We start from the raw sequence: 26,938 nt of genomic DNA, 5'->3' as shown, positions 1-26,938 counted from the left end.
CGGATCATGGGCTTGCGTGGCTTTCGCCTTCCAAGGCCAGTAAGTCCGTGGCTTGAATGCCAGTAAATGTGGCTGTGAGGTAAGGGGAGCTATTCTGATTGGCTCCTTTCTTCCATTTCATCGTGTCGACTGGCGGGGAAGACCCGTCAACCCAAGTGGATCGCTTTGATGGGACCAACGAGCGGCCGGTTCCACCTAAATTTAGGCGGTGGGTTTCGCGGCCTTCGTCACTGTACATGTGTCTCGCTACAGAAGGCCGGTCAGCGTCAGGCACCAACTCCAGTGTTCAAGGGTACAGGTACCAGCGCACCATGGATTGGCAACAGAGGACGGCTGGGCGCTCCCGTTGCTCCTTCCAGGGGAGGCGGAGCACCACAGCGATTACGCATCTCCAAGGAACGATCACGGGCGCTGGACACTTGCTGCGACACCTCATTGCAACACTGGCAACTCAACTCCAGCATCTTCCAAGTTCAGTCTCTCTTCCCTCGACATACCACCCTCACCACCACCACCTCACCCCTCATCCCAATATACCGCGCGCTATTACCGGTTCGCGCCTAATACCCGTCATTGCGGACATCCGATCGTTACAGACATAACCCACGACAGCCTTGGTGGGAAGCGCGAATTGCTGGTAATAGCAGTTCAGGAGACAGCAACTTGAAAGTACACCAAAGAGAGACTAGAGAGAGACACAACACCCGCCATGGTGAGTTGCATCATCCGACCCAAGCCGACCCCAATCCCAAGTCCAATCCAAGAACCAAGGGAATGCCCTGGCCACTCTGCGCATTACCACAACAGCAACAACAACAACAACAACAACAACAACAACAACAACAACAACATACACAGTTCAACAAGCAGTAACTAACCAATGTCTTTCTATCCCCACAGGGTATCACAAGGCGAGCAAAGGACAAGGCCGCGCGGGCCGGGGCCTCTGCTGGCGGAGACAAGTCCAGCTCGGCTAAGCCCAAGAAGGCCACTTTCGACACCACCAAGAAGAAGGAGATCGGTGTATCAGACCTGACACTACTCAGCAAGGTCTCCAACGAGGCCATCAACGAGAACTTGAAGAAGCGTTTCGAGGGGCGGGAGATCTACACATACATCGGCCATGTCTTGGTTTCCGTTAACCCCTTTCGCGACTTGGGCATCTACACCGACCAGGTCCTCGAGAGCTACAAGGGCAAGAACCGTCTGGAGATGCCCCCTCACGTCTTCGCCATTGCCGAATCTGCCTACTACAACATGAAGGCCTACAGCGAGAACCAGTGCGTTATCATCTCGGGCGAGTCCGGAGCCGGCAAGACCGAGGCGGCCAAGCGCATCATGCAGTACATCGCCAATGTGTCCGGAGGCGGGTCGAACGATATTCAGCAGATCAAGGACATGGTGCTCGCGACGAATCCTCTGCTAGAATCCTTCGGTAACGCCAAGACGCTGCGAAATAACAACTCGTCCCGCTTCGGCAAGTACCTTCAGATTCACTTCAACGCCCAGGGCGAGCCCATCGGTGCCGACATCACCAACTACCTCCTCGAGAAGAGCCGTGTCGTCGGCCAGATCGTCAACGAGCGTAATTTCCACATCTTTTACCAGTTCACCAAAGGAGCGTCCCCGCAGTACCGCCAAATGTACGGCATCCAGACACCCGAAACATACCTCTATACCAGCAGGGCCAAGTGCTTCGATGTCGACGGTATCGATGACTTGGCCGAGTACCAGGACACCCTGAATGCCATGAAGATTATCGGTCTCTCGCAACAGGAACAGGACAACATCTTCCGAATGCTGTCGGCTATTCTCTGGGCAGGAAACTTGGTGTTCAAGGAGGGCGATGATGGATATGCTGCCGTATCAGATCAGTCTGTGGTCGACTTCTTGGCGTACCTTCTCGAGGTCGATCCCGCTCAGCTGGTCCACGCCCTCACCATCCGTATCTTGACCCCAAGGCCCGGTGAGGTTATCGAGTCTCCCGCCAACGTTCCCCAAGCTACCGCGACAAGAGATGCCTTGGCCATGGCCATCTACTACAACTTGTTCGATTGGATTGTGGAGCGCATCAACGTGTCCCTCAAGGCTCGCCAGGCCACGACGAACTCGATTGGTATCCTTGATATTTACGGTTTCGAGATTTTCGAGAAGAACAGCTTCGAACAGCTCTGCATCAACTACGTGAACGAAAAGCTCCAGCAAATCTTTATCCAGTTGACACTCAAGGCCGAGCAGGATGAGTACGCGAGGGAACAGATCAAGTGGACGCCCATCAAGTATTTCGACAACAAGATTGTGTGCGACTTGATCGAGTCTACCAGGCCCCCTGGTATCTTCTCTGCTATGAAGGATGCCGCCAAGACTGCTCACGCTGATCCGGCGGCTTCCGACCGCACCTTCATGCAGAGCATCAATGGCATGTCGAACCCCCATCTTACTCCCCGCCAGGGTGCTTTTATTGTCAAGCACTACGCCGGTGATGTCACGTACAGTGTGGACGGTATCACGGACAAGAACAAGGATTTGCTTCTCAAGGGTGTCCAGAACCTCTTCCAGGCCAGTCAAAACCAGTTCGTCCATACTCTGTTCCCCCAGCAGGTCGATGTGGACAACCGCAGGCAGCCCCCTTCTGCCGGTGACAGAATCAGAACTTCCGCGAACGCCTTGGTCGATACTCTGATGAAGTGTCAGCCTTCGTATATCCGTACCATCAAGCCCAACGAGAACAAGTCGCCAACAGAGTACAATGAGCCCAATGTCCTCCATCAGGTCAAGTATCTTGGTCTCCAAGAAAACGTTCGCATCCGCCGCGCCGGTTTCGCATACCGTCAGTCGTTCGAGAAGTTTGTCGACCGTTTCTTCCTACTCTCGCCTGCCACATCATATGCTGGTGAGTATACGTGGACGGGCTCCTACGAGGCGGCGACGAAGCAGATCCTCAAGGACACGAGTATCCCGCAGGAGGAGTGGCAACTGGGTGTGACCAAGGCCTTCATCAAGTCGCCCGAGACTTTGTTCGCTCTTGAGCATATGAGAGACAGGTACTGGCATAACATGGCAACGCGCATTCAGCGCATGTGGCGTGCGTACCTCGCATACAGGGCAGAGGCTGCCATCCGCATCCAGCGTTTCTGGAGGAAGAAGCGCGTTGGTGCTGAGTACCTGCAGCTCCGTGATGAAGGTCACAAGGTGCTGGGAGGCCGCAAGGAGCGCAGGAGAATGTCTATCCTTGGTTCTCGTCGGTTCTTGGGTGACTACCTTGGTATCAACGCTAGCACCGGTCCTGGTGCTCAGATTCGCAATGCCATCGGCATTGGCAGCAACGAGAAGGCGGTCTTCTCCTGCCGCGGTGAGCTTCTCGAGCACAAGTTCGGTCGTTCCAGCAAGCCTAGTCCCAGAATCTTGGTCGTCACCAATAGCAAGTTCTACATTGTCGCTCAGGTTCTTAACCAGGGCCACGTCCAGATTATGGCGGAGAAGGCTTTCCCACTGGCTTCTATCAAGTTCATTGGGGCGTCTACCGCCAGAGATGACTGGTTTTCCTTGGGTGTTGGGTCACAGCAAGAGGCCGATCCTCTACTCAACTGCGTCCTCAAGACCGAGATGTTCACGCAGATGAAGAGGGTCATGCCCGGTAGCTTCAACCTTAAGATTGCTGACGCCATTGAGTACGCCAAGAAGCCCGGGAAGATGCAGTTGGTCAAGGTGTTGAAGGACGCGCCGACTGCGCATGACTTCTACAAGAGCAGCACTGTCCATACCCAGCCTGGCGAGCCCCCCAACTCGGTGTCCAGGCCCCAGCCTAAGGCCAAGCCTGTTCCTCCAAGGCCCATCACCAAGGGCAAGCTTATCAAGCCCGGTGGTCCTGGTGGAAGGCCGGCGAGAAATGCCAATCCCAACCGCACGGCTCAGCCCCGGCCCGGCGGCGGTCCCTCTGTCGCTGCTTCCAACCCTCTTGCCTCTTCTGCCGCTGCAGCCTCTAGCAGACCTGTTCCCGCCCGTCCTGGGGCAGCCTCTACACCAGCCGCTTCGAAGCCTCTTCCCAGCCATACCAGGCAGCAGTCCAGCACCTCGACTGTGCGCCCTCCGCCGCCGCCTCCTCCAGCGCCGGCTGCTAAGCCCAAGATCATGGCCAAGGTGTTGTATGACTTTGCCGGCACAAGGGAGAACGAGCTTTCCATCAAGGCTGGAGACATCATTGAGATTATCCAGAAAGAGAACAACGGTACGTTTTATCCCCTCATCTTTTTGTAACCTCGAACTCTAACAACCATATGACAGGCTGGTGGTTAGCCAAGACCCCCGAAGGCCAAGCCTGGGTTCCCGCGGCCTACGTAGAAGAGCAAGCCCCCGCACCCCCGGTCGTCGCTCCCCGTCCTCCCCCTCCTCCCCCGGCTGCCAACGGCGCTGGTGGCCGCATGGCTCCTCAGCCGCCTGCCAAGCGACCAGTCGCTGGTCGGAAGCCCGCCCCTGCACCCGCGGTGGCGTCGTTGCAGGCTAGGGACTCGGGCATGAGCTTGAACGGAGCGAATGGATCAGGAAACGCTAGTGATGCAAGCAGGAGTAGTACGCCGACGCCGAGCATAGCAGGCAGTTTGGCGGATGCGTTGAAGGCGAGGAAGCAGGCGATGGCGAAGAGGGATGATGATGAGGATGATTGGTAGTAGCCGTGCGTTCTCGTTGAAGCAGGAATAGTAGGTGATTAGGTGGTTGGTTGTAGCTGAGGAGAGAACCGTAGCCGGTGCATTCATACATATATCTTATCCTTTTTTATCTTTTACATACTCAGGTTAGAACAGAAGCGCAGGCGGGGGGGCATGTATATTTCGGCGAGTTCTAGTTTCGAGATGGCCCTTGGTTCAAATGAAGAGCGGGCGATAAAGTATCATTAAAGTTTAGATCTAGAGGAATGAATATAGTTACCGAGTTCATACGGACATAGATAGGTTAGTGTTACCCTTCTTCTAGTCCCCTGTTATATGTGACGATACGATGCTCGAAACTCTGATGAGGTATGTGATAGAGACGGAGAGAGTGAAGGACGGTCGGTCAGGGCATGGCAGATGTGGAAAACATAAAACACTCCATCGGCAAGATCTTTACCATAAGTAACTGGACCTACTAAACTAGGATGTGGTTATCGCTGTGAGTGACGGAGAAACAGAACACTTGTGGGGAGACTTGCCTCAAGTTTCGTGAATAGGCTGTAAGTAAGTAGTGCTAGATCGAGTCAACAAAGCAAGTGTTGTTCGGTTGGACTGAACAGGCAGCGAGGGGAAAGGGGGAGCGAGGTGGCACATAACGAGATTCTTGTAACAAAGATCCCCTTTTATATAACAACCACCTTATGCTTACATTATGCTTATAGCTAGCTCAAATATCCTCGCTGAAAACCGGATGCTCCTTCACCCCCATCATCCTCAGCTGGATCTGCACACTTTCCAGCACCCTCTTTTTGACATCCGCCTCCTCAATATCCTGTCCCAGGATTAAGCCGTGGGTACTCGTAAAGTCATATTTCTTCAAGATCCCCCACATGCGCGCAATCTCGTCGGCGCTGAGAGGGATCATGTTGGGAATACTCCACATGAACGAGTACGAGTTGGTGTCCTTGGGTCGCGAGCGAGGTTCCCCCAGTGCGTTCACTTCCCAATTGGATAGACCAGAGGGGGTGGTGAAGATTGTGTCTGCCGTGAGTAAACGGCGGGAGTGAGGGATGTGAAGGACCACTTTTTTTTAAGTCAGTCTCACACACTTATCAAATCAAAGACCGGCTGGGAGGGTGAAAAAAAAGAAAGAAGAAAAAAAGAAGAAGAAAGACTCACAACTCCCAGGAAAGTGTCCCCCCAATTTAACAGCCACAACCCCCGTCTCCTCCCCGCTTTTATCCAAGATGACCGTTTCCTCCTCCATAATCTCTCTTCGCAAACCCTCATCATCCAGCCTCGCCCTCCACTGCTTGTCATCTGCAGCCAACCACACCTGACAGTTGAAAGTTTTCGCCCACTCCAAGTGCGTCGTGTAAAAGTGCGGATGGCTGATCACCATGGCGTCCACGCCGCCTAACTGCTTGATTGTGTTTATGGTGTCATCGTCCAAGTAGGCGACGCAGTCCCAGAGTACGTTTTTGCCGGAAGGGAGTCCTCTGATGAGGATGGCGCGCTGGCCGATGCCGAATTTGGGGGTTGTGGTGATGGAGATTAGTTCTGCTTGCTTGAGGTCTTCGATGGTTGCTGGCCCCTTTGGTTCCTTTGGCTCCCCGTTTGAGTTTGATAAGTTTGATCTTGCGGAGGAGGTGAACTTTTCCTGTGGGCTGGAGTACTTGTAAGGGTGGAACTCGTTTTTGTACTTGGGAGATGTTGAGGAACGCAGGTCAGAGAGAGTGGTGAAGGATTGGCCTGAGGGAGGAACGAATTGGCGAGGGTCGTCGCAGATGAAGCACGTCTTGAGAGAGGAGCGGGAGATGTGCGGGTGTTGGGTGCCGCAGGCGGTGCAGATGAGGTATTGGTCGGTCATGGTGGTGGTGGTGGTGGTGGTTGGAGATATTGATGGTTAGAGGTGGGTGTATCACGGTAAGGGTACAGGGGAGGAAAGCGAGAAGATGGATTGGGAGCTGGGTAGGGGGGCGTATGAGGATATATAAATAAAGATGAGTCAAAGTCAGCTGTGGACAACGATACGGGGAAAGGGGCTTATGTATTTGTATTCCAACTTGGAGGTGAAGTTACAATATTCTGGTTTGATTTGTAAGTCGAAGCTTGGTCAAGATATCGGAAGAAATGATGGAACTGGACCCTGGGGAGTCCAAGGAAAAAGGAAGCTGAATACGAAAAGCAAGGAAAGTACTTCTTTGCTTTTCTGAGAGCTTACTCAACTCGAAATATCACCTCATGGGTTTATTCAATGGCGTACTTTGACACCCATTGCCTCGTCGTTGAGTTTGAGAAAGATGAGGACGAAGGGAGAATGGGGTTGTGGGGAGGAATTGAGCAGGGGGTTTGTTAACAAATTGTGGGGTAAGCCAAACATAGCTTCCAATGTTCCACTGCCGCTTCTAAACAGCTCCGAACTGAACTTTGTAACTTCTTAGCCAACTTGATCATCTTCTGGTTGGACCTTCTCTTTTCTCCAAGAACAACACTTCAACAACACATACTCCAGCCACGACAAGCTTCATTTGCGTCACAACATGGTCACAAGCATGATACCATGATCCGCTGCCCAACACCATCACGGTCATCACCATCATGGAACGCCCAAGTGCCGCAGCCTCGACGCTGACCAGGCACCGCATCGGCGTCGCCCTCTTCTCCTGTGCTGCCGCCGCCTCCCTGGGATACTTCTGCTACCGCATCTACAACCCGTCTTTCCCCGAACCTGATCCCTCTCGCCGTGTCCGTCGAAGCAATGCCGTCCGTCACCGCAGACGTTCTGCCCCCGACCTCACCCGCGACCGCCGCCGCTCCGATGTTTCTCAAGACTCCGCTACCGCTCGTGCCTTAGAAGGCCACCCCGACGATTCCATCCCGATCCCCGAACCGACCGATGCCCAGACTGTCGCCGACGACCAGGCCCTACAGATTGCTGATGACGACTGGTGGAACGACAACGGCCCCGGAGACGGGTACGCCAATCACCGCGCCGGCCAGAATATTGTTAATCTACTGTTTCGCGTCTCCGAGGACAATGCCAGGCGTAGCTCCTACGTTCACCGTGGCTGCCAGTGCAACGCTTGTGGAATAGTGCCCATCCGTGGCATTCGATACCGCTGCGCAAACTGTGCCGACTTCGACCTCTGCGAGACTTGCGAATACCAAGACCTCCACATCAAGACACACGTGTTCTACAAAATCAAGGTTCCCGCCCCTCGACTCGGTCCGCGACAGCTCCAGCCCGTATGGTATCCAGGAAATCCCGACAACTGCGTGCGAGTGCTCAACAGGGCCGCCATCGCGAAGCTATCTCGATCGACTGGCTTGGAGCGTCCTGAACTCGAAGCCTTGTGGGAGCAATGGACATTCTTGGCAAATACCGAATGGAAAGAGGACCCAGATGGTCTCAACTTGGCCATGGATCGAAAGACCTTTGAGCGCACCCTGGTACCTTCTGGTTCGAATCGACACAATGCCCCGAATCTGCTGTACGACCGCATGTTCGCCTTCTACGACACCAACAACGATGATCTGATCGGCTTTTCCGAGTTCCTACACGCTACCACCTACCGCAAAAGCAAGCACAGGCTTCGCCGCATCTTCAATGGCTACGATATTGACGGAGATGGTTATGTAGACCGCCGAGACTTTCTACGCTTGTTCCGCGCCTATTACGTGCTTTTTAAGGAGATGCATAAGGACATGCTGGAAGGCCTCGACGATCAGGTCATGAGCTCCAACGAAGTCAAGCAGCTGATTTCTAGTAGACATCCTGTGAGCAGCTTCTTTGGACGTGAAGGTGCTATCCCTAGATCGGACAGTGATCGGCCCATGTACGGAAAGGTTTTTACCAACAACGGTGACGTGCGAATTATCGACGGGCGCACCAGCGTTGTCAACAAGGACAAACCAGATACCGCTGATCGCGAGGCCGTGCTTGAGAGCATATTTCAGCAAGAAAATCGCGACAGCGAATCCCTTTTCGCCGCTATCCTGGAGGAATACAACAATCAGGAGGCTACTGGAATGCCCAGAGAGTCCCTGCGCTACTTTGCTGCCTTGCTAAACCCGCCTGCTCGCGTCGAGGATCTACCTTCGTTGCTTACTGGTCAACGACGGGATGGCGACGATGTCCTCTTTGTTACTAACCCTGATGAGGATCATGACGGGACGAGCGAGGAAGAGGACGGACACCGCGACCGTTCCGGAGCCCATCAGGACGACGCAGACCCGAACATCATTCGTGGCGACGGATTTGTCATGAGGATGACTGACGACCCCGATGCCCAATACCGCCGGTATGTACGCGCCGAGAAAAATGTGCGAAAAAGGCTCATGGAACGCTACCGGAGACGACAATTCTACCTAGATGAGGAAGAAGGGGTGTTGCCTCCGAACTATTGGAACCCAGAAAACGACATCTTGGCCAACCTGGAAGGACTGGGTGAAAGTTCCAAACCGGTTTCCCCGCGCTCGCCATCATCGTCCAAAGTTCGATTTGCCGAGGACATAGACGACTATGACACTCGATCCAACCCTTCCACATCTTCGCGAAGCATCCCTGAGCGGTGGGGAGGTATGGAGATCCCCGGCGCCGAAAGAGACGCTGGCAAGGAGGTCTTCTACCAGGTTATCCAGCAAGCCTTCAACGAGCTTCTCGACAGGCTTTTCAAGTTCAAGGAGGACATAGCGATTCGGTGTGCCGAGACCAAGGCTGTGCGTGACAAGTACCGCCCATTGCTCGAGTCTATCGAGAAAGGCATGGTGCAACATGCCGACGGCGGCATGATTCAAAAGGCTGCCGAGGAGATGCTGTTTTTCCGTCCATCGGAAGATATCAACGACCGAGACGGTGACAAGCCCATCTCTGAGCAGAGTTTGCAGGAGCTTTTGGCGGCTAGTGGCTATAGTGTCGACGAGACCTCTCCGGCTGAAGCTGAGCCTACCCAAGAAACACAGCATGATTCTGACAACCAAGAGCCCTCCAACGGCGCCGAAGCTGTCGAGGCTGCGGAAGAGGTGCATCACGACGAACCGAATGTCTCCAGTTACTACGATCCGACACTGCCTCAGTTCCGACCAAACTCCATGTCTGAAACTACGCCTCGTACCTCGGTCTCAGGAGAGACCCAAGACCACTCCTCACCTCAAGGAAAGGCCAACGAGGCTGATGCTGCCGCTGCATCCTCCAGCGCAACTGCGGCAGAAGCCCACCACGACGCAAGCCAAGAACCGCAGGATCCGTCCAACATCCCTATCAACACTCTTGTCCAGTGGCGTTTCCTCGACCTAGCCGAAAAGGAGGCCAAGGAGCGTGGCGGATGGGGCAGACTCAACTACGAAGAGTTTGAAACTGTCTGGAAGTTGGAGGAGGAGCATGGCAACCGTCTTGACTACCTCGGCACATGGATCGACTTTTGCATTCCTTATCACTAGTGGTTGATTGATTATATTGATGACTGGGGTTCATTAATTTTGGTCCACGAAAAGGTGTTGGAATGTATCGAGCACGAGTACCGTGAACTGAACCAGGAGGAACAAGGCGCACTCTCGTTGCTTTTTCTGGGAGTTTTCTGCTGGAATAAGTGACTGCTTTCTTTACAGAGAGAGTCAGTGGCCGTGATGGATGGGAAACGAACTCCGGTCAAGGATTTGGGTCGTTCACCCTGATCTGGAATACCAATAATCCTGCATTAAAATGCCCACCGCCGTCGCCCTTCAGAGTACTATTGGAGCAGACACTTCATTATGATGTTACATATCCTTCACCACACGCAGGAAGCGAGACTCGGGGAAACTCTATGAAGGACGCAGACTCCGTCGCTTAATCACGCTGTACTCGCGCGTGCTGGGCCAACATCTTTTTATACACGAATACAACATGCCGGCCACAAAGACAGGTTCAGCACCACTACGTCTTGGCTTTTGTATCTGTTGGCCTTGGTTCATAACAATACACTCTACTCATTGGAGAATATAAATGAAGATGCAGCAGCTTGAGCTACGCAATATGTATCTCGAACGGACTACTTTGGCACATAGCCATGGGTAGAAAAACCCCCAACATTCATCGGAAAGCGCTAGAGGGAAAATCAGAGAGTGGACAAGAAGGTCAAGAAGAAAAAAGATGAGCAAAGGAAAATATAGAGTTATTGAGGCCTTCAGAGGCTAAATCACATAGGCATTAAGTATGATATGTATAGTATTAGGTCCGTCCCATAAAGGTCGTCCCATAAAGGTCGTCCCATAAAGGTCGTCCCATAAAGGTACCTTATCTAGTGTGGGAATGGTTGAGGAAGGAAATATTGAAGAGTGTACGTACGAACAAAATAGACTTGTTGTTGATAATGAATGGTGTCTGCACTTCAGCAGCAGCGGAGAATCAAAGCGATAATGACCTCTGGAACCTACCTACATGCCGTATCTTCAGTTTTTTTAAGTTAGGCACTCTTTGTTCACCTTGCTTTGATCACGCAACAACTGCTAGGTAACTCTTCACATTCGCATTCATTGGGCAACTGGGCAACTGAGCAGGCAGGTCTCAACATGATTAGGTAGGTAGGCAAATCAATAGGTAGGTAATGGATTTTGTTGTATTTCATCTTTTTGTTCTTGTTTTTTTTTTTTTTCATCTTTCTTTCCCATCACCAGCCACTATGTCCTCAATCTGAGGCAGATAGCCCTTTCTTCATGTTTCCTCTATCGTCATTATCATTATCATCATCGTCAGATATTCCTCCCGTAACATGCCATCCATGCCGTGTCATGGTGTCGTTTACATTGGTTGGCACTTTCCCTTCTTTCCTCGTCGTTTATGTTTCCATCTTTCCCTTTTCTACCACTCCTCCTCTTCCAGGAAACTCCTCTTCCTCCTCCTCTTCCACCATAGAAACCTCTTCCCCCCTTCCCACTTCCCTTCCCTTCCCTTCAGTTCCCTTCCCGTCCGTCCATCGTCATTCCTCTTCTTCTTCTTTCCCTCATTCGCCACCACCATCATCATCATCATCATCACCACCATCATCAGATTCAGCGACGGCTATGCCCCGACTTATTCACCGTCTCGCACGAAGCGCAGGCCGAGTGCTGGATCTGGTCGCGGTAGTGAGTGCGCCCGCAACCGCCCCAGCGCTGGTTGTGACGAGTGGCGTTGTCGCACTTCTCGCACCGGGTGGTGATGGCGCCGTGCTCGACGCCGCAGTTCCAGCACTTGGTTATGTAGACGTATTCGGTGCACATGTTGAGGAAAAAAAGAAGAAAAAGAAAGAAAAGGGGATTGGGGTGTGACTTGGGAGTGGTCAGTGGTGAGTTGCGAAACTGAGGGGTGAGTTGGTATGATACCTGCCAAGTGGAAGCTTTCGTGGACTTCTTTTCTTCTTTGGTTTCTCTTGTTGATGGTTTTCAAGACGGGAAGGCTTTGAGACTTCTTGTTACTGTTACTGTTGCTGTTGGTTGTTGGATAATTCTGCAACCTGAAGAAGGAGTTTCAAAGGGGATATTTATCAACTCGATACTGCTGGTTTCGAAGGACATGCCGTGCCTTTCACGATCAAGTTGAGGTTTTCCAGTGAATCGCCGGTCACCTTCACGGTGTTTCTATCTCTCAAGATTGGATGTACAGTTCACAGTGCTATCTATCTATCTATCTATCTATCTATCTGGTTGCCCGTGTGGACCAGCTGGGACTCGATTCATCTTGGGTCCAGGTGAATTGCACATGGCGATTTGATTTCAAGTTTACAAGTCTACATGATACAGGCGAAGACGAAGATGAAAGGTTGTTCTTTTTTGTTCATCACCGCCGTTTTGACTCGCCGCTTTTGTCGGACGATATGCTTTTCATTTGGGCTTTTTCCCATTTGGGATTAACCGCAACACGATCCCAAGGAGGTTGCTCATCTAGTCCTATAGGCTTACCTCGGCCCACTCTTTCTTCGGACTGCTCTTCCACTCGTTTGTAGTGGATCGATAACCTTCACAGCCTTTTCAAGCTTCGGTCTATACCATATACCATCCAACGGCCATGTGAGTTCAGGATTGGAAGGCTGGGTCGAAGGTTGCAAGCTTTAAATGATACGGACGAAGACAAAAGACTCTCCCTTATGTCCTATGGGGCCCAAAAACGGGAATTTCTAGCAGAGCTACCCTCCACTGTCGATCACCAGCCACCAAAGGATGACGAGATTATGCTCGGAGGGTCAAGAACCGGTGCCATCCAAGGGAAATGCCGAGACCATCATCATATTGAGTTGAAAATAAACGCCGAAAAGAGAAAAAAAAGTGAAGTCAACTATAGCGGCAAATAGAATGGGCCGGGGGGAAAGGAGCACAAAGATCTCGACGCCGTTGATCAGGGTATATCGAACCCGTCCACATCACTCAACGCGAACAAACCTAACGCCCACGATGACGAAGAACCGGGCTCGCCAGGACAGGGAAGGTGCATTTGACTCTTCCATTTTTAGGCAGGGTAGGGCACGCACGTTGAAGGACTGGAAAGCACGACCATAGATGGATGGGTCCTTCCCCAACCCAGGGGTTAGAAGTAATAGCCAATGCTCCCGTATTCCCGCAGATTTATCTTCAACAACCCTTTGGCCGATATGTAACATGGTGATGAGACCATCATACCTAGATTTCTCAAGCTTAGATCTCTTGTTACTGAAAATAGGAAGCTCGTTAAGGTATGCACATCATCTTCAGCTTTGGAAAGAGAAGTGAAGAAGAGGTGAAGAGAGAAGTGAAGAGAAAAGTAAAGAAGGAAATAAAGAGAGAAAAGTAAAGAAAGAGTTAAAGAGAGGAGGTAAAGAGAGAGGTAAAAAGAAAAAGGAGGTAAATAAAAAGCGAAGAGAGAAAGAGAGATAAAGAGAAGTAAAGAGAGAGAGAGAGAGAGAGAGGTAAAGAGGGTGGAACGGAATGCAAGTGAAAAAAAGACTACCATAATTCAAAGCCCGATCCTCATTTGCTTTTTGCTAACCTATCTTCTTCCACCTAACATCACTGCCGCTCCTATCTACCAAGTGATCTCTTTTCGCCGCCAACATCCTTTCCCCTGTCTTTCTCTGTTCCCCTTTCCCTTTCCTCAGTTTGAGTTGAGTAATAGTTCCACTAGTTACCACCACCACCCCTCCACACAGCAATACCCGTGCTCTTCTTCCTCAACAGACTTGGCCGTTGTCCACCACCTCCCAGTAGCGAGCTACTACCCCCGCTTCCACTTCCACTTCCACTCCCACTTCCGTTTCCATTTCCATTTCCATTTCCACCACTACTTCCTGCGGTAGTGTTTACCTCACCAGTACCCTCATTCCCAACATTTCCAGCAGCTCCTGAATCATTCTTCGTCCCCGACCCCGACCCCGAACCAGAAGAAGCAGCAGCAATATGTTTCTTCAACCGATTCCCCAAACTCAATCTCGCCGCACTTATTGGCTCGTCTCCGTAAGGCGGCGGTTTCAGCGCCGTGAACCCTCTTCCGCTGGGCGTACGTTCGTGGTGCGGTCTCCTCTCGCCGCTCCCATTATCACCTCCTCCAGTTCCTCCAGTTCCCCTCAAGGCCGCCAACGATGACGTACTATCTTTCATACCGCCTCCGGTGTCAGACCCACCGGACGCCGAACGGGAGGAACCACCTGACCCAGACCTAGACCCTGACCGTGAGTGGTGCGAAGGGTGTAAAGGGTCGTTGGAAAGGGAGGGAATGCCCCGCGCGGAAGCGACGGATTCCCAATCTTCGCGGTCGATGTCGTTGCCTGAGAGGAGGATTTGGGAGGTACTTTGGGAGTTGGAGGCGGTGGATTGGCCTGTGGCGGTGTCGGTGTCGTCGTTGTTGGAATCGGCCGAGTCGCCCGAGTTGTCGGCGTCGGCTGCGATGTAAAAGTGGGAGAGCTTTGAGGATCGATGGCCGTAACCGCCGATGCCGTAGCCGCCGGTAGCGGCGAGGTGAGAGGCGGAACTGCCGCCTCTGCGCCGGCCGAACTGGTGCGGGGTTGTGGTAACCACGGGCAGGATGATGGGGGAAGCGGTTGAGACGGCGCGGCGGTTGATTGGGTGGGCGCTGCGGCTTCGGTCGCCCCCGTTGGAAATAGTGATGGCGATGGTGGGTAGGTCGTCGTCGTCTTCGTCGTAGTCGTCGTTGTCGTCCGGAGAGTAGGCTTTTGGGTCGGAGCGGCCGCCGCGCATGAACTTGGCGAGGTCGGTGGGTACGCTTCGGCGTCGCGGTCGGCTGCCGGTGCCTCCTCCAGTGGCGACGCTGGCGACACTGGCGACGCCGTTTAGGACCGTCTTGATGGATGATCTCCTTGATATACCCGACTGGCTGCCTGAGCTCTTCTCCTTGTCGCGGTCCATCTGCCGATGCAGACTTCCGCTGGCGGCGCTTCTTATCTTATTCATCGCCGCCACAGCAGCTTGCAAGGCCGGCCAGGTCTCTACTTGCCCATTGCTGGCATCCTCGACACAGCAACACTCATCGCCTGCTGGGCATTCCTCTTCACCCATCTCATGCCACTCAGCCAGACAGGCTTCGTGGAAGGCACAGCCGCAGCCGAGACAAGGCGGATAGAGCGCAGCGATGGGCTCGAGACAATACACGCAGCGGAGTTGTTTTTGTTCTTTCCTGTTACCGGCCTTTTCACACCTGTGACAAGTACCAACGGCACCACCATATTTTCCCTTGGTTGGCCTGGTGTATTCCACTGGATCGAGTTGAACTTCATGGATGCGGCAGATGCCCGTAACATCAAGACCGCGGCCGGAGGCGATCAAAGCCTGGAGTTGTTCTTTCTTTCCGCCAAAGGCAGAGCTGTGGCTGGCACTGTTAGCAGCTGTGTTCTCGGCCGTCTCGTGGTCATAGTGGCCGTCCATGCTGTGTGTGCTATCCCACCTAGAGCTCAATGTCTTGTCACCCTTGAGTACGTTAAACTTCATAATTTCAAGACGAGATAGCGGCTGGCCCCACATTTGCAGCATCTCGGCGTAGGCATAGCGGTAATACGAGTAGACATGGTTGCGGCTTGGGTCAAGAAGAGGTGTGTTGAGCCATCCATCGTCGTCAAAGAGACCTTGGTTCTCTGGCACGACCGAAACTGCAACAGGGACCAAGACCGTCATGTCATGGCCTCTACTCTCATCATCCGAGAGTGAAGTTCGTGCCGTACCCGGTGTTTCAGGAGCCGTACCACCGAACACGGTTGAAGCTCCCCAGGTGACACTTGGGGCAAGGTTGTTGAAGATGGCTTCGGCAGGGCTAGGCCGCTTTCGTGACGGGGGATCTGGGGGCGACCCCGAAACCATCCCAGCCAGTGTCTTCGGTAGGCTGAAGGCTGCAGAAACAGCCGAGTTGGAGCGCTGAAATAGCCTATTGCTGGGCGATGTCGATAGGCTCTGAGTTTGATCGACTTCTCTTAGATGATCCCGAGGCATCTTCGGAGGAGTTTCGCCAGCGGAGAAGGAGTTGGGGGTAGGCTCAAGCAAAGCGATGACGTCCTCGGATCCTTGTGACTCAGAGTATATCGCAGGAGTATGGACCGTTCTAGGAGTCGTGATAGCACTACTAGCCTGACTCTTGTAGTTGATATGCCATAATGCCGGGTCGGTAGGGAAATACTCTAGTGAAAAGGAAGGGGCCTTCATGGGCAAAGGCGTCTCAGGCTGAGGAAGATGCGATCCTGCATAAGCTACCCCATCCTCAGCGGACGAGTCTCCAAAGATGCAAGCAAGCATGGCTAACATCTGGATGTCAGCCACCTTCTCAAAATAGTCAAAAAGGTCGGCAATCAAGCTCTGAGCTAATGGATGATAACCCCATTTAACACGGCCGGATAGATTGATGTCCCAGCCGAAGTGCTGTGCATATTCGTCATCCCGAGCCCGGGCAGAGGCGTCCCTGGCAATGACAAGGACAGACTCTTTTCTGTTTTGTTGTTCATGGATTTCTAGCGGGATATCATTGCGCAACAACATTGCCGCATAATGCCATATGTGAACAAGATCGTGATATCCGTATTTCTCAGCAACCATGGCATTATGCATGCACACATCAGCACCATCGCCAAAGATGGCATACTCCTGAGCAAACTGTTTCTGCGATGGGAGGAGACTGCGCAGATCATGGATGGCAATGGTATTCTTGGGCCTGGCTGGGAGCCTTCTTCGGCTGATGCCCGTTCCAGTACCGGTACCAGCGCCAGTGCCTCCTCCGCTAGAGCGCAGCGAGTCGTTGGCGCTCCATGTCTTCTTGAGACGGCGCCCACCAGGTTGGCACCAAAGACTGATCTTGTGCATGGTTGACGGCTCTGAATCGCTGGAAGAGCTGGACTCTGAGTCTTCCGATCCTTCACTTAGGCTGTCAGAATCTGAGTTATCATCGTTGTATCTACGTCTTGGAGGCGGCGAATCCTGAGCAAGACGACCGAAACCTGCAAAGTTTGGTTCTCCTTTCTGTCGATCACGATAGGCGTCCGAATTGGGCAGCGAGAATAATGCGAGGGCTTGTTGTTCTTTCGACGGGAAGAAGCACACAAGTCTGCCGTCGTTGGAAAATCTCGCTCCGCACTTTCTGGGCGTCGGCACTGCAATGGGGCGTTGTGTTGGAGCAAGGGTGGCTGTCGGATCGAGTTCAGTGCTCGCCGTAAGGTCCTGTGACATTGAGACGGATCCTCCAGCCTGGACATCGCTGTCTTCCTCATCGCTGGAGCTTTCGTCTGCTAGCGCTTCGATTTCCTCGTCATTGAGATCCCTGACATTCTTAAAGAGGGTGGTACTGTTTTCGAGGTCGACGTCGCCGAGCAAGTATGAGAAGGCCACCTCGAGACAGTTTTGTTTCCGTTCGAGGAACTGATTGGCGAGTATCTGTAACTCACGCTCTATCTTCTCGTGTGTTTCTTCGGGCATGAATGATGTCTTTTCGACATAGAACTTGGGGGCCTTGCTGGTTGGGTAGCTCGTGGGGATATCAACTTTGACCTTGATGAAGATTCCCTCGTCGTTGACGCCCCATGGCCCCTTCAGTGAGGCGTTGAGAATCAAAGCATCCATATCAATGTTTTCCCACTTTACGTTGGGAAGACGATTACTGACATGGATGAACTCATCCTGGATGGTCTCGGGTTCAGCCCAGTCATCGTCATAGGCACCGTGGCTAAAGAGGCCAGAGTCTTTGATGCTACCTCTTCCAGGGCCATCAGACTCGGATTTCCGCTTGGTCATGGAGATGCCCTTCATCCATCCGATTTGCAGCTGACTTTTGTCCATGCTTTTGCCGCCATTCACCTTGGCCTTCATTGGAGAACCTCGCCAGGTAGGCCCAATACGACGGAGATGAGAATTCAGGCCGTAGCTGAGAGCACTCTTGCGATACTGGCCGGAGCTTCCCGGACGCGGGTCGCTCATGGTAGCAGTCCTGCGATCGCGGTGGACAGTATCGTCGACTGCGCGGAAAGTCTTGTAAGCTGCGCCTTTACGGGTGAAGGCCAGGTTCTTCACCACGGTCTTCCCTTTGACATAGCCGATAGACTCGAGAATGTGGGGCTCAACCTTTTGCAACCGCAGCTCGTTATCTTCGCCCCAGGAAACCAATTGAAACTCTCGGTCATCTACACCCTCGCTATTAACTGATCCTCGGGCTCTCCACAGGAACTCCTTCACCTTGTGATTTCCGTGTCCCGGAAAAAGGGCAACAGGTTCTGATGCGCTCGGAGCCTCTGGGGTGGTTCGTCGATCGTACAGGTAAAGATTGCCCGGCTCATTCTGTGGCATGGCAAGCAAGCCAGTACCAAAAGGGGTATGTCTAGCTCGCCATACTGGAAAGTCGGTGCGGATGACTCGCTCTGGTTCATCGGTCTTTTCGTAGTCCCAGAACTTGATGGTCTTATCCAGGGAGCAGGTAACCAAGCTTGAAGCCTCGGTCCGATTCCAGTCGATACCGTAGATTTTGGACGTGTGGGCACAGATGGTCTTGAGTGGTTCGACTGTCTTCCGGTCGTCCCAGATATGAAGCCAACGGTCATGAGCTGAAGCAAGGACGTGAGGGTCTTGACGACTGTACTTGACCTGAGTGGCACCGGCAAACCAGTCACAGAACGTCAAGGCTGGCTGTCTTGGTCTTCTCAGATCCCAGTGATGAACGTAACCGTCGACTGAGCAACTAGCTAAAAGGTCTGGATGGTGAGCGGAGAAGTTGATATCGGTGATGGCTCTGCTATGAGCTTGCAACGAGTGTTCGATGGCGCCAGAGGGCGAGTCGTCCCTCATGTTGAGGTTCCATACGAGACATCGGTGGTTTGCTGTCGAGGCCACCCAGTAGTCACGGGCTGCAAAAGGAGACCATTGAACATCGACAACAAGCCATGGGAGGCCGTGACTGCTCAGTCTTCGTGGTGGGTTCCATGGCGAGTCCAGGTCTATGATGGCGAGGCCCTCAGGGGAAGCAAGAGCAACATCACGACCCGAGGGTGAGATGGTTGCGGAGCCTACCAAGCCATCAACATGGATGGTCAGGTCGGCATCGAAGCTCTCACTGTCGAAGGCCGACTTTATTGTTTTCGCCTTCTTCGGCGGAGAGTCAAATACGGACGGCATATTGAGAGTCTAGAATTGGGCGAGAGGGTGCAGCATGGTGCGTTCCCTCCCTCATCCCATTCTCAATGCTGGAGTTTGCCTGGGCCTGGGGCCTCGAAGTGGTAAACCAAGGATGAGTTGACGGGATTTGATGAGACTTTATGTTGAAAAACTAAACAAGCTCTCCCAAGGACGAACAAACTTGCATTTGTAGGGCGTCTCGGGACTGGTGAAGTCGCGTGCAAATCGAAGATATCAAAGATCGTCGTCGTCGTCGATGATCGATGCAAAACATGTCGAGAGGCGTCGATATCAGCGGAGGAAAATGGAAGGCTGGCTGGTTGAAAAAGACAAATGCAATGGAGGAATCCGCCTGAGAGCCAAGATGTGGACTCTTTCTCTCAGTGAGTGGAAGGTCAAACCAACAACGGCGTCAACCTCGACAAGACGCCGATGAACAGTGTTTGGAGACAGCACGGAACGGCACTCCTGCAGTGTGCAGTGGCATTCATCGCCAGAAGCGGAGTGACTTTGGGCATGTACCTTTCTTAGGTGATCACATGGTCCGTGCGCTTATCGCGAAATTCGATTAGACCTGGAGAGGGATGATGATTCCATCACCTGTTCCTGTCAGAGCCGTGGCTGCTGACATTCAGTGGTTTGGTCACTGACGGGTTCATTGCGCCCGCCCTCAGCGCATCCCACCTTCTGCCTGCCCACTTCATCAGTTTGTTCCTTCGCTCGTGAAGAGAACTTGGCCGTGAATTGTCTCGCAAGAGATTCTGCCGTCTTCCACTTCTCTCTAAAACAATTTGAGAATCGGCTTGCCTTATGACAATCTTATTCTAGCCATATCACCGCTTTACTGCTCGTTCCATTGTTTACCAACGACCCCTTCGCACCGTGATACACTGTTTGCCTCGATTTGTCAACCGGAGCCTCCGAAACGCCTCTTTACTGCCTCTTACTTACACTCTGCGATAACCCCTCTACTTGCCCGCCTCCCTCTCAGCCAGCCTCAGCGAGAAACATTTTCCACACAGCAACTCCTCCAACCTGCTTGTCCAGTTTTCCGTCACAGTAAAACCAACAGAACTTGATATAGGCACCATGGCGCTTCCCAAGAGAATCGTTAAAGAGACCGAAAGGCTGATGGCTGAGCCGTACGTCCACACCATGCCCATCCCGAGAGCAAACAGCCCGAACGAGGTCTAACATCTCCTTCCTGATCGCAGTGTCCCCGGTATTAGTGCTATCCCCCACGAGGACAACCTTCGCTATTTCGACGTCGAGATTCACGGCCCTTCGCAATCGCCATATGAGGGTTGGTCTTCCTTACCCCCACGGCCCCCGATATATCTCTCTACTCCCGTTGCGCCATTGCAGACAAAACCTCCCCCAGAAGTACATACGCGATCACTAACACACCAACACAGGTGGCGTCTTCAAGCTCGAACTCTTCCTCCCCGATGACTACCCCATGACCCCTCCCAAGATCCGCTTCCTCACCAAGATCTACCACCCCAACGTTGACAAGCTGGGTCGCATCTGCCTCGACGTCCTCAAGAGTGAGTCTGAGCCCTGAGAAGCAGATCTATTCAAGGTCCAAAAGCTTACACACGATACCTCCCGACAGACAACTGGTCCCCCGCCCTGCAAATCCGCACCATCCTCCTCTCCATCCAAGCCCTCCTAGGTGCTCCCAACCCCGACGACCCGCTCGCCCCCGACGTGGCCAAGACCTGGAAGGAGAACCCCGACATGGCCGTTGCCACCGCCCGCGAATGGACACAGAAGTACGCCTTGCCCCAGTAGGGTGGGAGAAGACTGGCACCAGGACTCGACGAAATCCCAGGACAGGGCCTCGAGGCGAATGCGGCGCCAACATTTTGCGACCCGTAGGCGGGGAACTTTGACCCATATTACTTCGGGCTGTAGAACGGCAATTGGGTTCTAGATTATAACTGAACGCGAGAGGGGCTAGCCTGGTTGTTGTGGTCTTGGGGAGAGACAAGTTGTCAGGTGACCGAGTGACGTGACGCTGCTTTGGCGATAATATCTCGCGCCCACGGTGCATACCGAGCACGCAGAGACAGCCTCGGGTGGGAAGAATTAGGGAGGGAAGGTTACACAGGAGTGGGAGAGATAACGGATACGGGATTACCATTGTCGATGGACGAGGAGTGGATGCAGCAGCTGCGCGGCGGCAGGCAAGGAAATGGGGAGATTTCGATCCTTTGGAAGCGTTGTGTTTTTCACATGTGTTCGCAGCGATAGAGTACCGGGTAGGACTTTTCAAATACTACATACTTAGCAAAATTCCCGCTTTCGGAATCTGCGCCTTCTGTGAGCTGGCCGGCCGAGAAGAATGGTGAGGTAGTAACCCCGAAGAATAGAGCAACAGGGCCTGCGTGATTTGATCGGTACGAATATATAGGGCGGGCTGGGTGGACTGGCAGGAATGGATGGGCACGGATGAACCGAAGGGATGGGAGGAGAGCATTCATAGGGAGACAGTGTTAAGCAAAGCGTCTGGGACAGGAGGATTCCTTCCATGCCTACATAGATAGACTTGGACTATGGTTCACTTCCACTTGTCGATGAGAGGGAGGAGGGATGAACATAACGCGGCTAGAGAGATCTAGGTGGACAGGAGAGAAGGATGAAATGGAAGTGGAAGTCAGTCTTTCGAAACGATTGGGAAGTATATATGGTATGATGTTTGAAGTACCTGTAGTTCCTTGCGTCGACGTTTTCGCAAAGATAATCCTATCTGATCTGCCATACCTGATGGATGATATATCTTTTGTCCGATATTTGACGTTTACCAAAGGTATTTTCAGGCCTCAGCATCTATCTACCTAGGCAAGCTTAAATTCCGCTTGGGATGAAACAACGAACGAACGAACGAACGAACGCATGGCATCCTGATAGAATCCCATCTCCCCTAGGTACTGATAAAGACGAGGTTGACAACTATGGTTGTTGCCAGACAAATTGTAAAGACAATACAATACCTAAGTGTAGAATATCTGGTTTGGTCATCATCCTCGTTTAGAACTGGAAGTCTGGCTAGCTCTTCCTTCCATCCATTACTTTCGGAAAACAAGGAAGAGACGAAATGTGACGCAACGTCAAGTCAATTCGGATGGAAAGTTGGAATAGAAGCACAAGCATGAGTGAGCAAGCCGAATCACGATGATTAGAAACGGAACGAATGAAAGACTAAAAGAAGAGCAGAAAGGTAGTAAGAAAATAATTAAATTCAAGTTCAACTGTACTATGGCAAGCCCTTGGGTATCTCTCTATTTGTCGGAGTATGTTTTATTTAGTTCTTTTTTGCCCTGTTTTCTCTCTTCGCTATCATCCTCCTATCCTTCTCATGCATAGAAACGAAACTCCTCTCTCTTTGTGCCTCTCGCTGTTCGGGTTGGACTGGACTGGACTGGACTGGGCATAATCACGATGATTGTTTGATTCGATTGTTGCGTTGACGGAGGGGGTTGTATTTTTTAATTTTTTTTTAATTGATCTGTTGACGATGCGTCCGTTGCCTCTTCTTTACCAAGCCAGCAAGGTATGCCTGTGGGATATCAAACTGTCCAGTGACCAGTTCCCTTGTCCGCTGCCGTCGTGCAATTGTTCCAGTCCAGTCCAGTCCAGTCCAGTCCAATCCACACCAACCCTTCCCCTTTCCAACGCAAAACATATCAAAATCAGGCATGGCACCGCACATCCTTCTTTCCCTTGAATAAAAACGCAAAAACTTCGGGGTGATGCTCCTTCTCCTTCTCCTCCTCTTGCTCCTTCTCCTCCTCTTGCTCCTTCTCCTCCTCTTGCTCCTTCCTCCTAAAATGTCGATCTTTTTGGTGGTGCTTCCCAATCTCAATTTTTCCTTTCCCGCTGATGTTCCGTCTCTGTTGACTGATCTGATCTCCTTCTTGCTTCTTTTTCTCCCCCGTTCCCTTGTGTCCCTCTGGTCAGTCCGGTGATCCAGATCGTAATTTGGTGGTTGTCGCCACTCCTCAAACAAAGCTCCGTTGCGTCTATTCGTTTGATCCATCCATCCATCCATCCATCCATCCATCCATCCGAATGTCTGTGTGTATGTGTGTTGTCCAGGTTCCAGTCCGCCTCGATAGCCCGCAAGTGGTGTGGTGCCAGCCTCGCCATTGTGGGGGGGAATCTCCAATAGAAAGAGAAAAGAAAGAACCTCTTGACTTGGCGTTGCTTGCTTGCCAATCTCGATATTGTTCTCATGAAGTGTGGTCGATCTTCTTCTTTGCTGAGTTTGGTTGGTTGGGTGAGTATTACAGTCGATGAGGTCAAGAGAGGCAAGCCCGTTGTCGTTCCGTCCGTGGTGAGTTTGAGCCTATGACGGAGACTATGACGACGGTTTTCAATCGGCCAAAAGAACGAGATCAAAACGCGCGGTCGGGAAGAAATAATATGATTTTGGAAACTTTTTGAAAAGACTACCGAAAGATTGGTAGTCAAGTATTGTTTTGTTGTAAACAGAAAAAAAAAAATCAAACGCTAATATGCCATGCCGCTAAAATGTGCGTGCCTGTGTCCACTGCGCGCGCGAAACAAAGTGATGTTGTGATGTGATGTGTGATGTGTGATGTGATAAATGCCGACGAAGACGACGACGACGACGATGACGACTGAATGTGTGCAATCTTTTTTGTCTTCCAGAAAAAGAGAGAGAGAGAGAGAGATTTAAATGTTGTAATCAAAATAAGGCCTTCTTCTTCTTCTTCTTCTCTGTCAAAAAACTATGGATGGTATATTTGGTGTGTGCGTGTTCTTTAACCCCGTCCAAGCAGGCCTAGCAGGAGGACAGAAGAGACCTCGAATGATGAGAGAGAAATTAGAATAAGAAAAAGAAAAAACCTGAACGAACTATGCTTTCTTCGCTGCTGCAACTGCCAAACCAAAACCAAACCTTACACACAACATAGAATACACAGGGATTTTCTCACTCCCTCTCACTTATGTGATGAGAGCGAGGACCCTTTTTTGTTAAAGACTGAATAGATGAACCTTCACCAACTCAGTAAGCGACTTTTAGAGACGATGGCGCGGTCTCAAAGTATGAGGGTGCTCCCGTTGTTGATGTTGATGTCGTTGATGATGCTGAAGTCTGATGTTGTGCTGCTGGTGGGTATGATTGGCTGTGCGAGTTCGGCTGCGGTGTCGGGGTCACTGGACAACGCGGGACAGGATATTCCTTCATCATTGTGCTGCCAGTCTGGCCGAAGCTGGCGCCGTCGGGAGTGATCGGAGGGGTCATGTATCCATCTGCAGCGCCGGGGACGGATCCCAGGCCCTTGTGGGGAGTGCTGTAGACGTTTGAGGCCTTGCTGGAGTTGGGGGTCAGCTCGCCAGGAGAGGATGGCTGGGCGCCGGCACGACGGTTGATGGCAGCCTGCTGAGCGAGGAAGTCGGCAAGCTTGCCAGACACTTTGGAGAGGTATGCGCTCGAGTACTTCCTGGAAAGCGTGACGGAAGGCTGGTGAAGGTGCTGCGAAAGAGCCAAGAGCGTGGCGTTCTCAATCTGGTCCCATTCCCCATCGTTAACCTCGGGCTTGCCCAAGATAGCCCTAGCCAAGACCAATGAAACCCGTGCCATGATGGAGGGCTTGGTGGAAACGAAATCCCGGTGGTACAAGGCAATCTCGCAGATGTATGCCGCCATGTGTTCGACGTCCCTGCCATCCCTTTCCTCGGCCACGATCAATTGGGTGAAAAAGTCGACGGTTGGGTGTCCAATGTTCCAGTCGAGAGTGTTGAGAACGTGCATTTCCATCTGCGTGAACATGCCAGCATCGTAAAGTCCGCAGCACATGTTGTTGAGCTCGTTGATCTGGGGGACTCTGTCCTTCTTGTCTCCATACTTGGCGGCAATCAGTAGAGCGGCACAACCGACGAGCTGATAGTGCTGCTTGTAAACCACACGCTTGGAGCAGTACCGGTCGAGAAGGTTGACGGTGAGGAAGAGGGTCTCGGGGAGCAGCGAAAAGGCAGCGTGAGCCTCGATAAGGAAGTCGATAAGGTACGGGCGCATGAACCATTGGATCTCGCGTTGCATGTCGATGAGGTTGGCATCGGGTAACGTCTCGTCCTATCAAGTCATGTACATGTCAGCACATTATCACCTAGCCAATTAGAAACAAACTTGCACATTTCTTACCTCCATATGACGGATGTGCTGCATGATGTCCTCAAGGTACTCATCGGCAGCGAGTCGTGAAAGGTTGTTGGCGATCATTTCCTGCTTGTTCCGAGCGATGAGCTTGGCAGCATCCCGAACGTTTACCCTTGGCGCGGGCTGTTCATCGGACTCGACGAAGAAGCTCTCGTCGTTGTGACGTGAGGCAACCATTTTGATGTGGATGTGGCGGTTGTTTATGGAAGATTGTGTTTCGGCGGTAACTGAATGAGTGGTGAGTGAGTTCCGAGTTCTCCTGGAAATCGTAGTTATTGTAATATTAGTTGTCGAAATGAGCCGAAAGAATGAGGCTCAAGTCTATGTAGTTGTCGCGTGTCGTAAACGGACGAGTATTAAAGTATTAAAGAGTGTGCTGAAATATCAAGTTGCGGATGCTTGCTGTAGAAGGAGTGACGGTGGCTGTTGATAACGCCGGGTTTGGGTGACAGGATGAGTGTGTGTGCCTGTGGCCGGGGAACACGAGGTTATTGAATAATGCCGTCGGAAGGGGCTTCTAAACGTTCCAAGTCAGCCAAATGCGCTTCGCAATCTTCATCCCAAGCAGCGGACGGACGGTTCCTGAGACTGCAGCCAGGAGACTCCCTGGATCTCTGATCAATCTTGCGAGCTCAGACGGGTTGATGCCGTGGTTCCACATTTCAAGGGGTAAGAGCAAATTGAGCACTCTCATTGGACAGATCTGTTCCATCAAAGCCCAGATCTGGCTGGATGACTCTCTTTGTGTGTGCGTGTAGGTGGTGGGAGCAAAGAGAGGAAAGTGTCCCGTTGTGTATCATATCTTTTGAAGGGGCTGTCATTGAAGAGGTGGGGAGACTGCCAAAATGCAGAATGTCCTGCACAATGGTGCAGAAGTGAGTCTAGAATGACGGGATGAAGAATGCGCAGGTTTCGGCCGGCAACGCAAGGCAAGGCAAAGCAAAGCAGAAAAAAAGGGATCCCTTACAGCAACGGTAGATGTAGAACTACCGAGAAGACCGATCGGGGGGGATATCGACACAATTCTGTAGAACTGGAAGGAAGCGGCCAAGGTGGGAGAGACGAGCTAACGTGTCCCACAAAAGGCAACCTTTGGATCGACGACAAAGTGGTTCAGCCGTGCCGGTGAAGATGGAAGATGCCGCGGGTCGGTGGCATGTGTCTGGAAAGGGAGAAGACAGCCACAGGTTAGCGCCAGGTTCAACATCATATATCATTCCCTTCCCTCCCCTCATTTCATTTCATTCTCAGGTCCCAAGTTCAGTCTTCGCCAATAGTTGCTATGACATCACTGGAATCTGAGAAGGAGTTGAGAGATTGAGTTGGAAGGTCCAACCCCCTCCCCAGTGCCCGCCCTTTTGCATCTCTTGCGTACCTCTCACTGCACTCGTTCAACTCCGAGGAAAAGGCCAGCAAAGGCTTCGCACGGGGTCGAGATGTTTTATCGTCGGGGGATTCGGAGACGGCAAATGTCGATTCGAATCGTCGGGGTCGGTCGGGGGTGGACAGCGATGCA

General features: G+C 52.2%; 7 protein-coding genes across 7 annotated transcripts; 3 read left to right on the top strand and 4 right to left on the bottom strand.

Moving 5' to 3' along the window:
* The first annotated feature begins 263 nt into the window (after positions 1–263).
* Positions 264–4,994, top strand: SMAC4_05008 (uncharacterized protein). Its single transcript, XM_066090219.1, has 3 exons — positions 264–712; positions 901–4,228; positions 4,285–4,994. The coding sequence occupies exons 1-3, from the start codon at positions 710–712 to the stop codon at positions 4,665–4,667; spliced, it is 3,714 nt and encodes a 1,237-aa protein (XP_065945500.1). The 5' UTR covers positions 264–709; the 3' UTR covers positions 4,668–4,994.
* Positions 4,995–5,298: 304 nt separating this feature from the next.
* SMAC4_05009 (uncharacterized protein) lies at positions 5,299–7,085 on the bottom strand. The gene is made up of 2 exons (XM_024655394.2): positions 5,829–7,085; positions 5,299–5,732 (listed from the first exon to the last, which is right to left on the bottom strand). Exons 1-2 carry the CDS (start codon positions 6,517–6,519, stop codon positions 5,377–5,379), a joined length of 1,047 nt encoding a protein of 348 aa, XP_024511288.1. The 5' UTR covers positions 6,520–7,085; the 3' UTR covers positions 5,299–5,376.
* A 50-nt stretch (positions 7,086–7,135) lies between these two features.
* On the top strand, positions 7,136–10,591 carry SMAC4_05010 (uncharacterized protein). Its single transcript, XM_003352848.2, has one exon. The coding sequence runs from the start codon at positions 7,251–7,253 to the stop codon at positions 10,089–10,091; it is 2,841 nt and encodes a 946-aa protein (XP_003352896.1). The 5' UTR covers positions 7,136–7,250; the 3' UTR covers positions 10,092–10,591.
* A 1,090-nt stretch (positions 10,592–11,681) lies between these two features.
* On the bottom strand, positions 11,682–11,891 carry SMAC4_05011 (uncharacterized protein; the record flags this gene model as incomplete). Its single annotated transcript, XM_003352849.1, has 1 exon — positions 11,682–11,891. The coding sequence occupies one exon, from the start codon at positions 11,889–11,891 to the stop codon at positions 11,682–11,684; it is 210 nt and encodes a 69-aa protein (XP_003352897.1).
* A 1,869-nt stretch (positions 11,892–13,760) lies between these two features.
* SMAC4_05012 (uncharacterized protein) lies at positions 13,761–19,443 on the bottom strand (the record flags this gene model as incomplete). The annotated part of the gene is made up of 1 exon (XM_003352850.2): positions 13,761–19,443. Exon 1 carries the CDS (start codon positions 19,230–19,232, stop codon positions 13,761–13,763), a length of 5,472 nt encoding a protein of 1,823 aa, XP_003352898.2. The 5' UTR covers positions 19,233–19,443.
* Positions 19,444–19,774: 331 nt separating this feature from the next.
* On the top strand, positions 19,775–21,543 carry SMAC4_05013 (uncharacterized protein). The gene is made up of 4 exons (XM_003352851.2): positions 19,775–20,374; positions 20,447–20,535; positions 20,648–20,779; positions 20,848–21,543. The coding sequence occupies exons 1-4, from the start codon at positions 20,322–20,324 to the stop codon at positions 21,024–21,026; spliced, it is 453 nt and encodes a 150-aa protein (XP_003352899.1). The 5' UTR covers positions 19,775–20,321; the 3' UTR covers positions 21,027–21,543.
* Positions 21,544–23,896: 2,353 nt separating this feature from the next.
* SMAC4_05014 (uncharacterized protein) lies at positions 23,897–26,581 on the bottom strand. Its single transcript, XM_003352852.2, has 2 exons — positions 25,408–26,581; positions 23,897–25,338 (listed from the first exon to the last, which is right to left on the bottom strand). Exons 1-2 carry the CDS (start codon positions 25,597–25,599, stop codon positions 24,268–24,270), a joined length of 1,263 nt encoding a protein of 420 aa, XP_003352900.1. The 5' UTR covers positions 25,600–26,581; the 3' UTR covers positions 23,897–24,267.
* Positions 26,582–26,938: the final 357 nt, after the last annotated feature.

The sequence above is a fragment of the Sordaria macrospora genome, chromosome 1 (genome assembly GCF_033870435.1).
Source record: "Sordaria macrospora chromosome 1, complete sequence".
Taxonomy (NCBI): Eukaryota; Fungi; Ascomycota; class Sordariomycetes; order Sordariales; family Sordariaceae; genus Sordaria; species Sordaria macrospora.
The sequence above is the reverse complement of the archived record's forward strand: the minus strand, read 5'-3'. Positions and strand labels throughout refer to the sequence as shown.

Excerpts from the sequence above, each read along its gene's own strand:
- SMAC4_05008 (XM_066090219.1), top strand. Across the intron at positions 4,229-4,284 it reads TATCCAGAAAGAGAACAACG|GCTGGTGGTTAGCCAAGACC; the intron begins GTACGTTTTATC and ends ACCATATGACAG.
- SMAC4_05009 (XM_024655394.2), bottom strand. The coding sequence starts at position 6,519 with ATGACCGACCAATACCTCATCTGCACCGCCTGCGGCACCCAACACCCG. Across the intron at positions 5,733-5,828 it reads GGGACACTTTCCTGGGAGTT|TGGTCCTTCACATCCCTCAC; the intron begins GTGAGTCTTTCT and ends CTTAAAAAAAAG.
- SMAC4_05010 (XM_003352848.2), top strand. The coding sequence starts at position 7,251 with ATGGAACGCCCAAGTGCCGCAGCCTCGACGCTGACCAGGCACCGCATC.
- SMAC4_05013 (XM_003352851.2), top strand. The coding sequence starts at position 20,322 with ATGGCGCTTCCCAAGAGAATCGTTAAAGAGACCGAAAGGCTGATGGCT. Across the intron at positions 20,375-20,446 it reads GAAAGGCTGATGGCTGAGCC|TGTCCCCGGTATTAGTGCTA; the intron begins GTACGTCCACAC and ends TCCTGATCGCAG. Across the intron at positions 20,780-20,847 it reads CTGCCTCGACGTCCTCAAGA|ACAACTGGTCCCCCGCCCTG; the intron begins GTGAGTCTGAGC and ends ACCTCCCGACAG.
- SMAC4_05014 (XM_003352852.2), bottom strand. The coding sequence starts at position 25,599 with ATGGTTGCCTCACGTCACAACGACGAGAGCTTCTTCGTCGAGTCCGAT. Across the intron at positions 25,339-25,407 it reads AGCACATCCGTCATATGGAG|GACGAGACGTTACCCGATGC; the intron begins GTAAGAAATGTG and ends ATGACTTGATAG.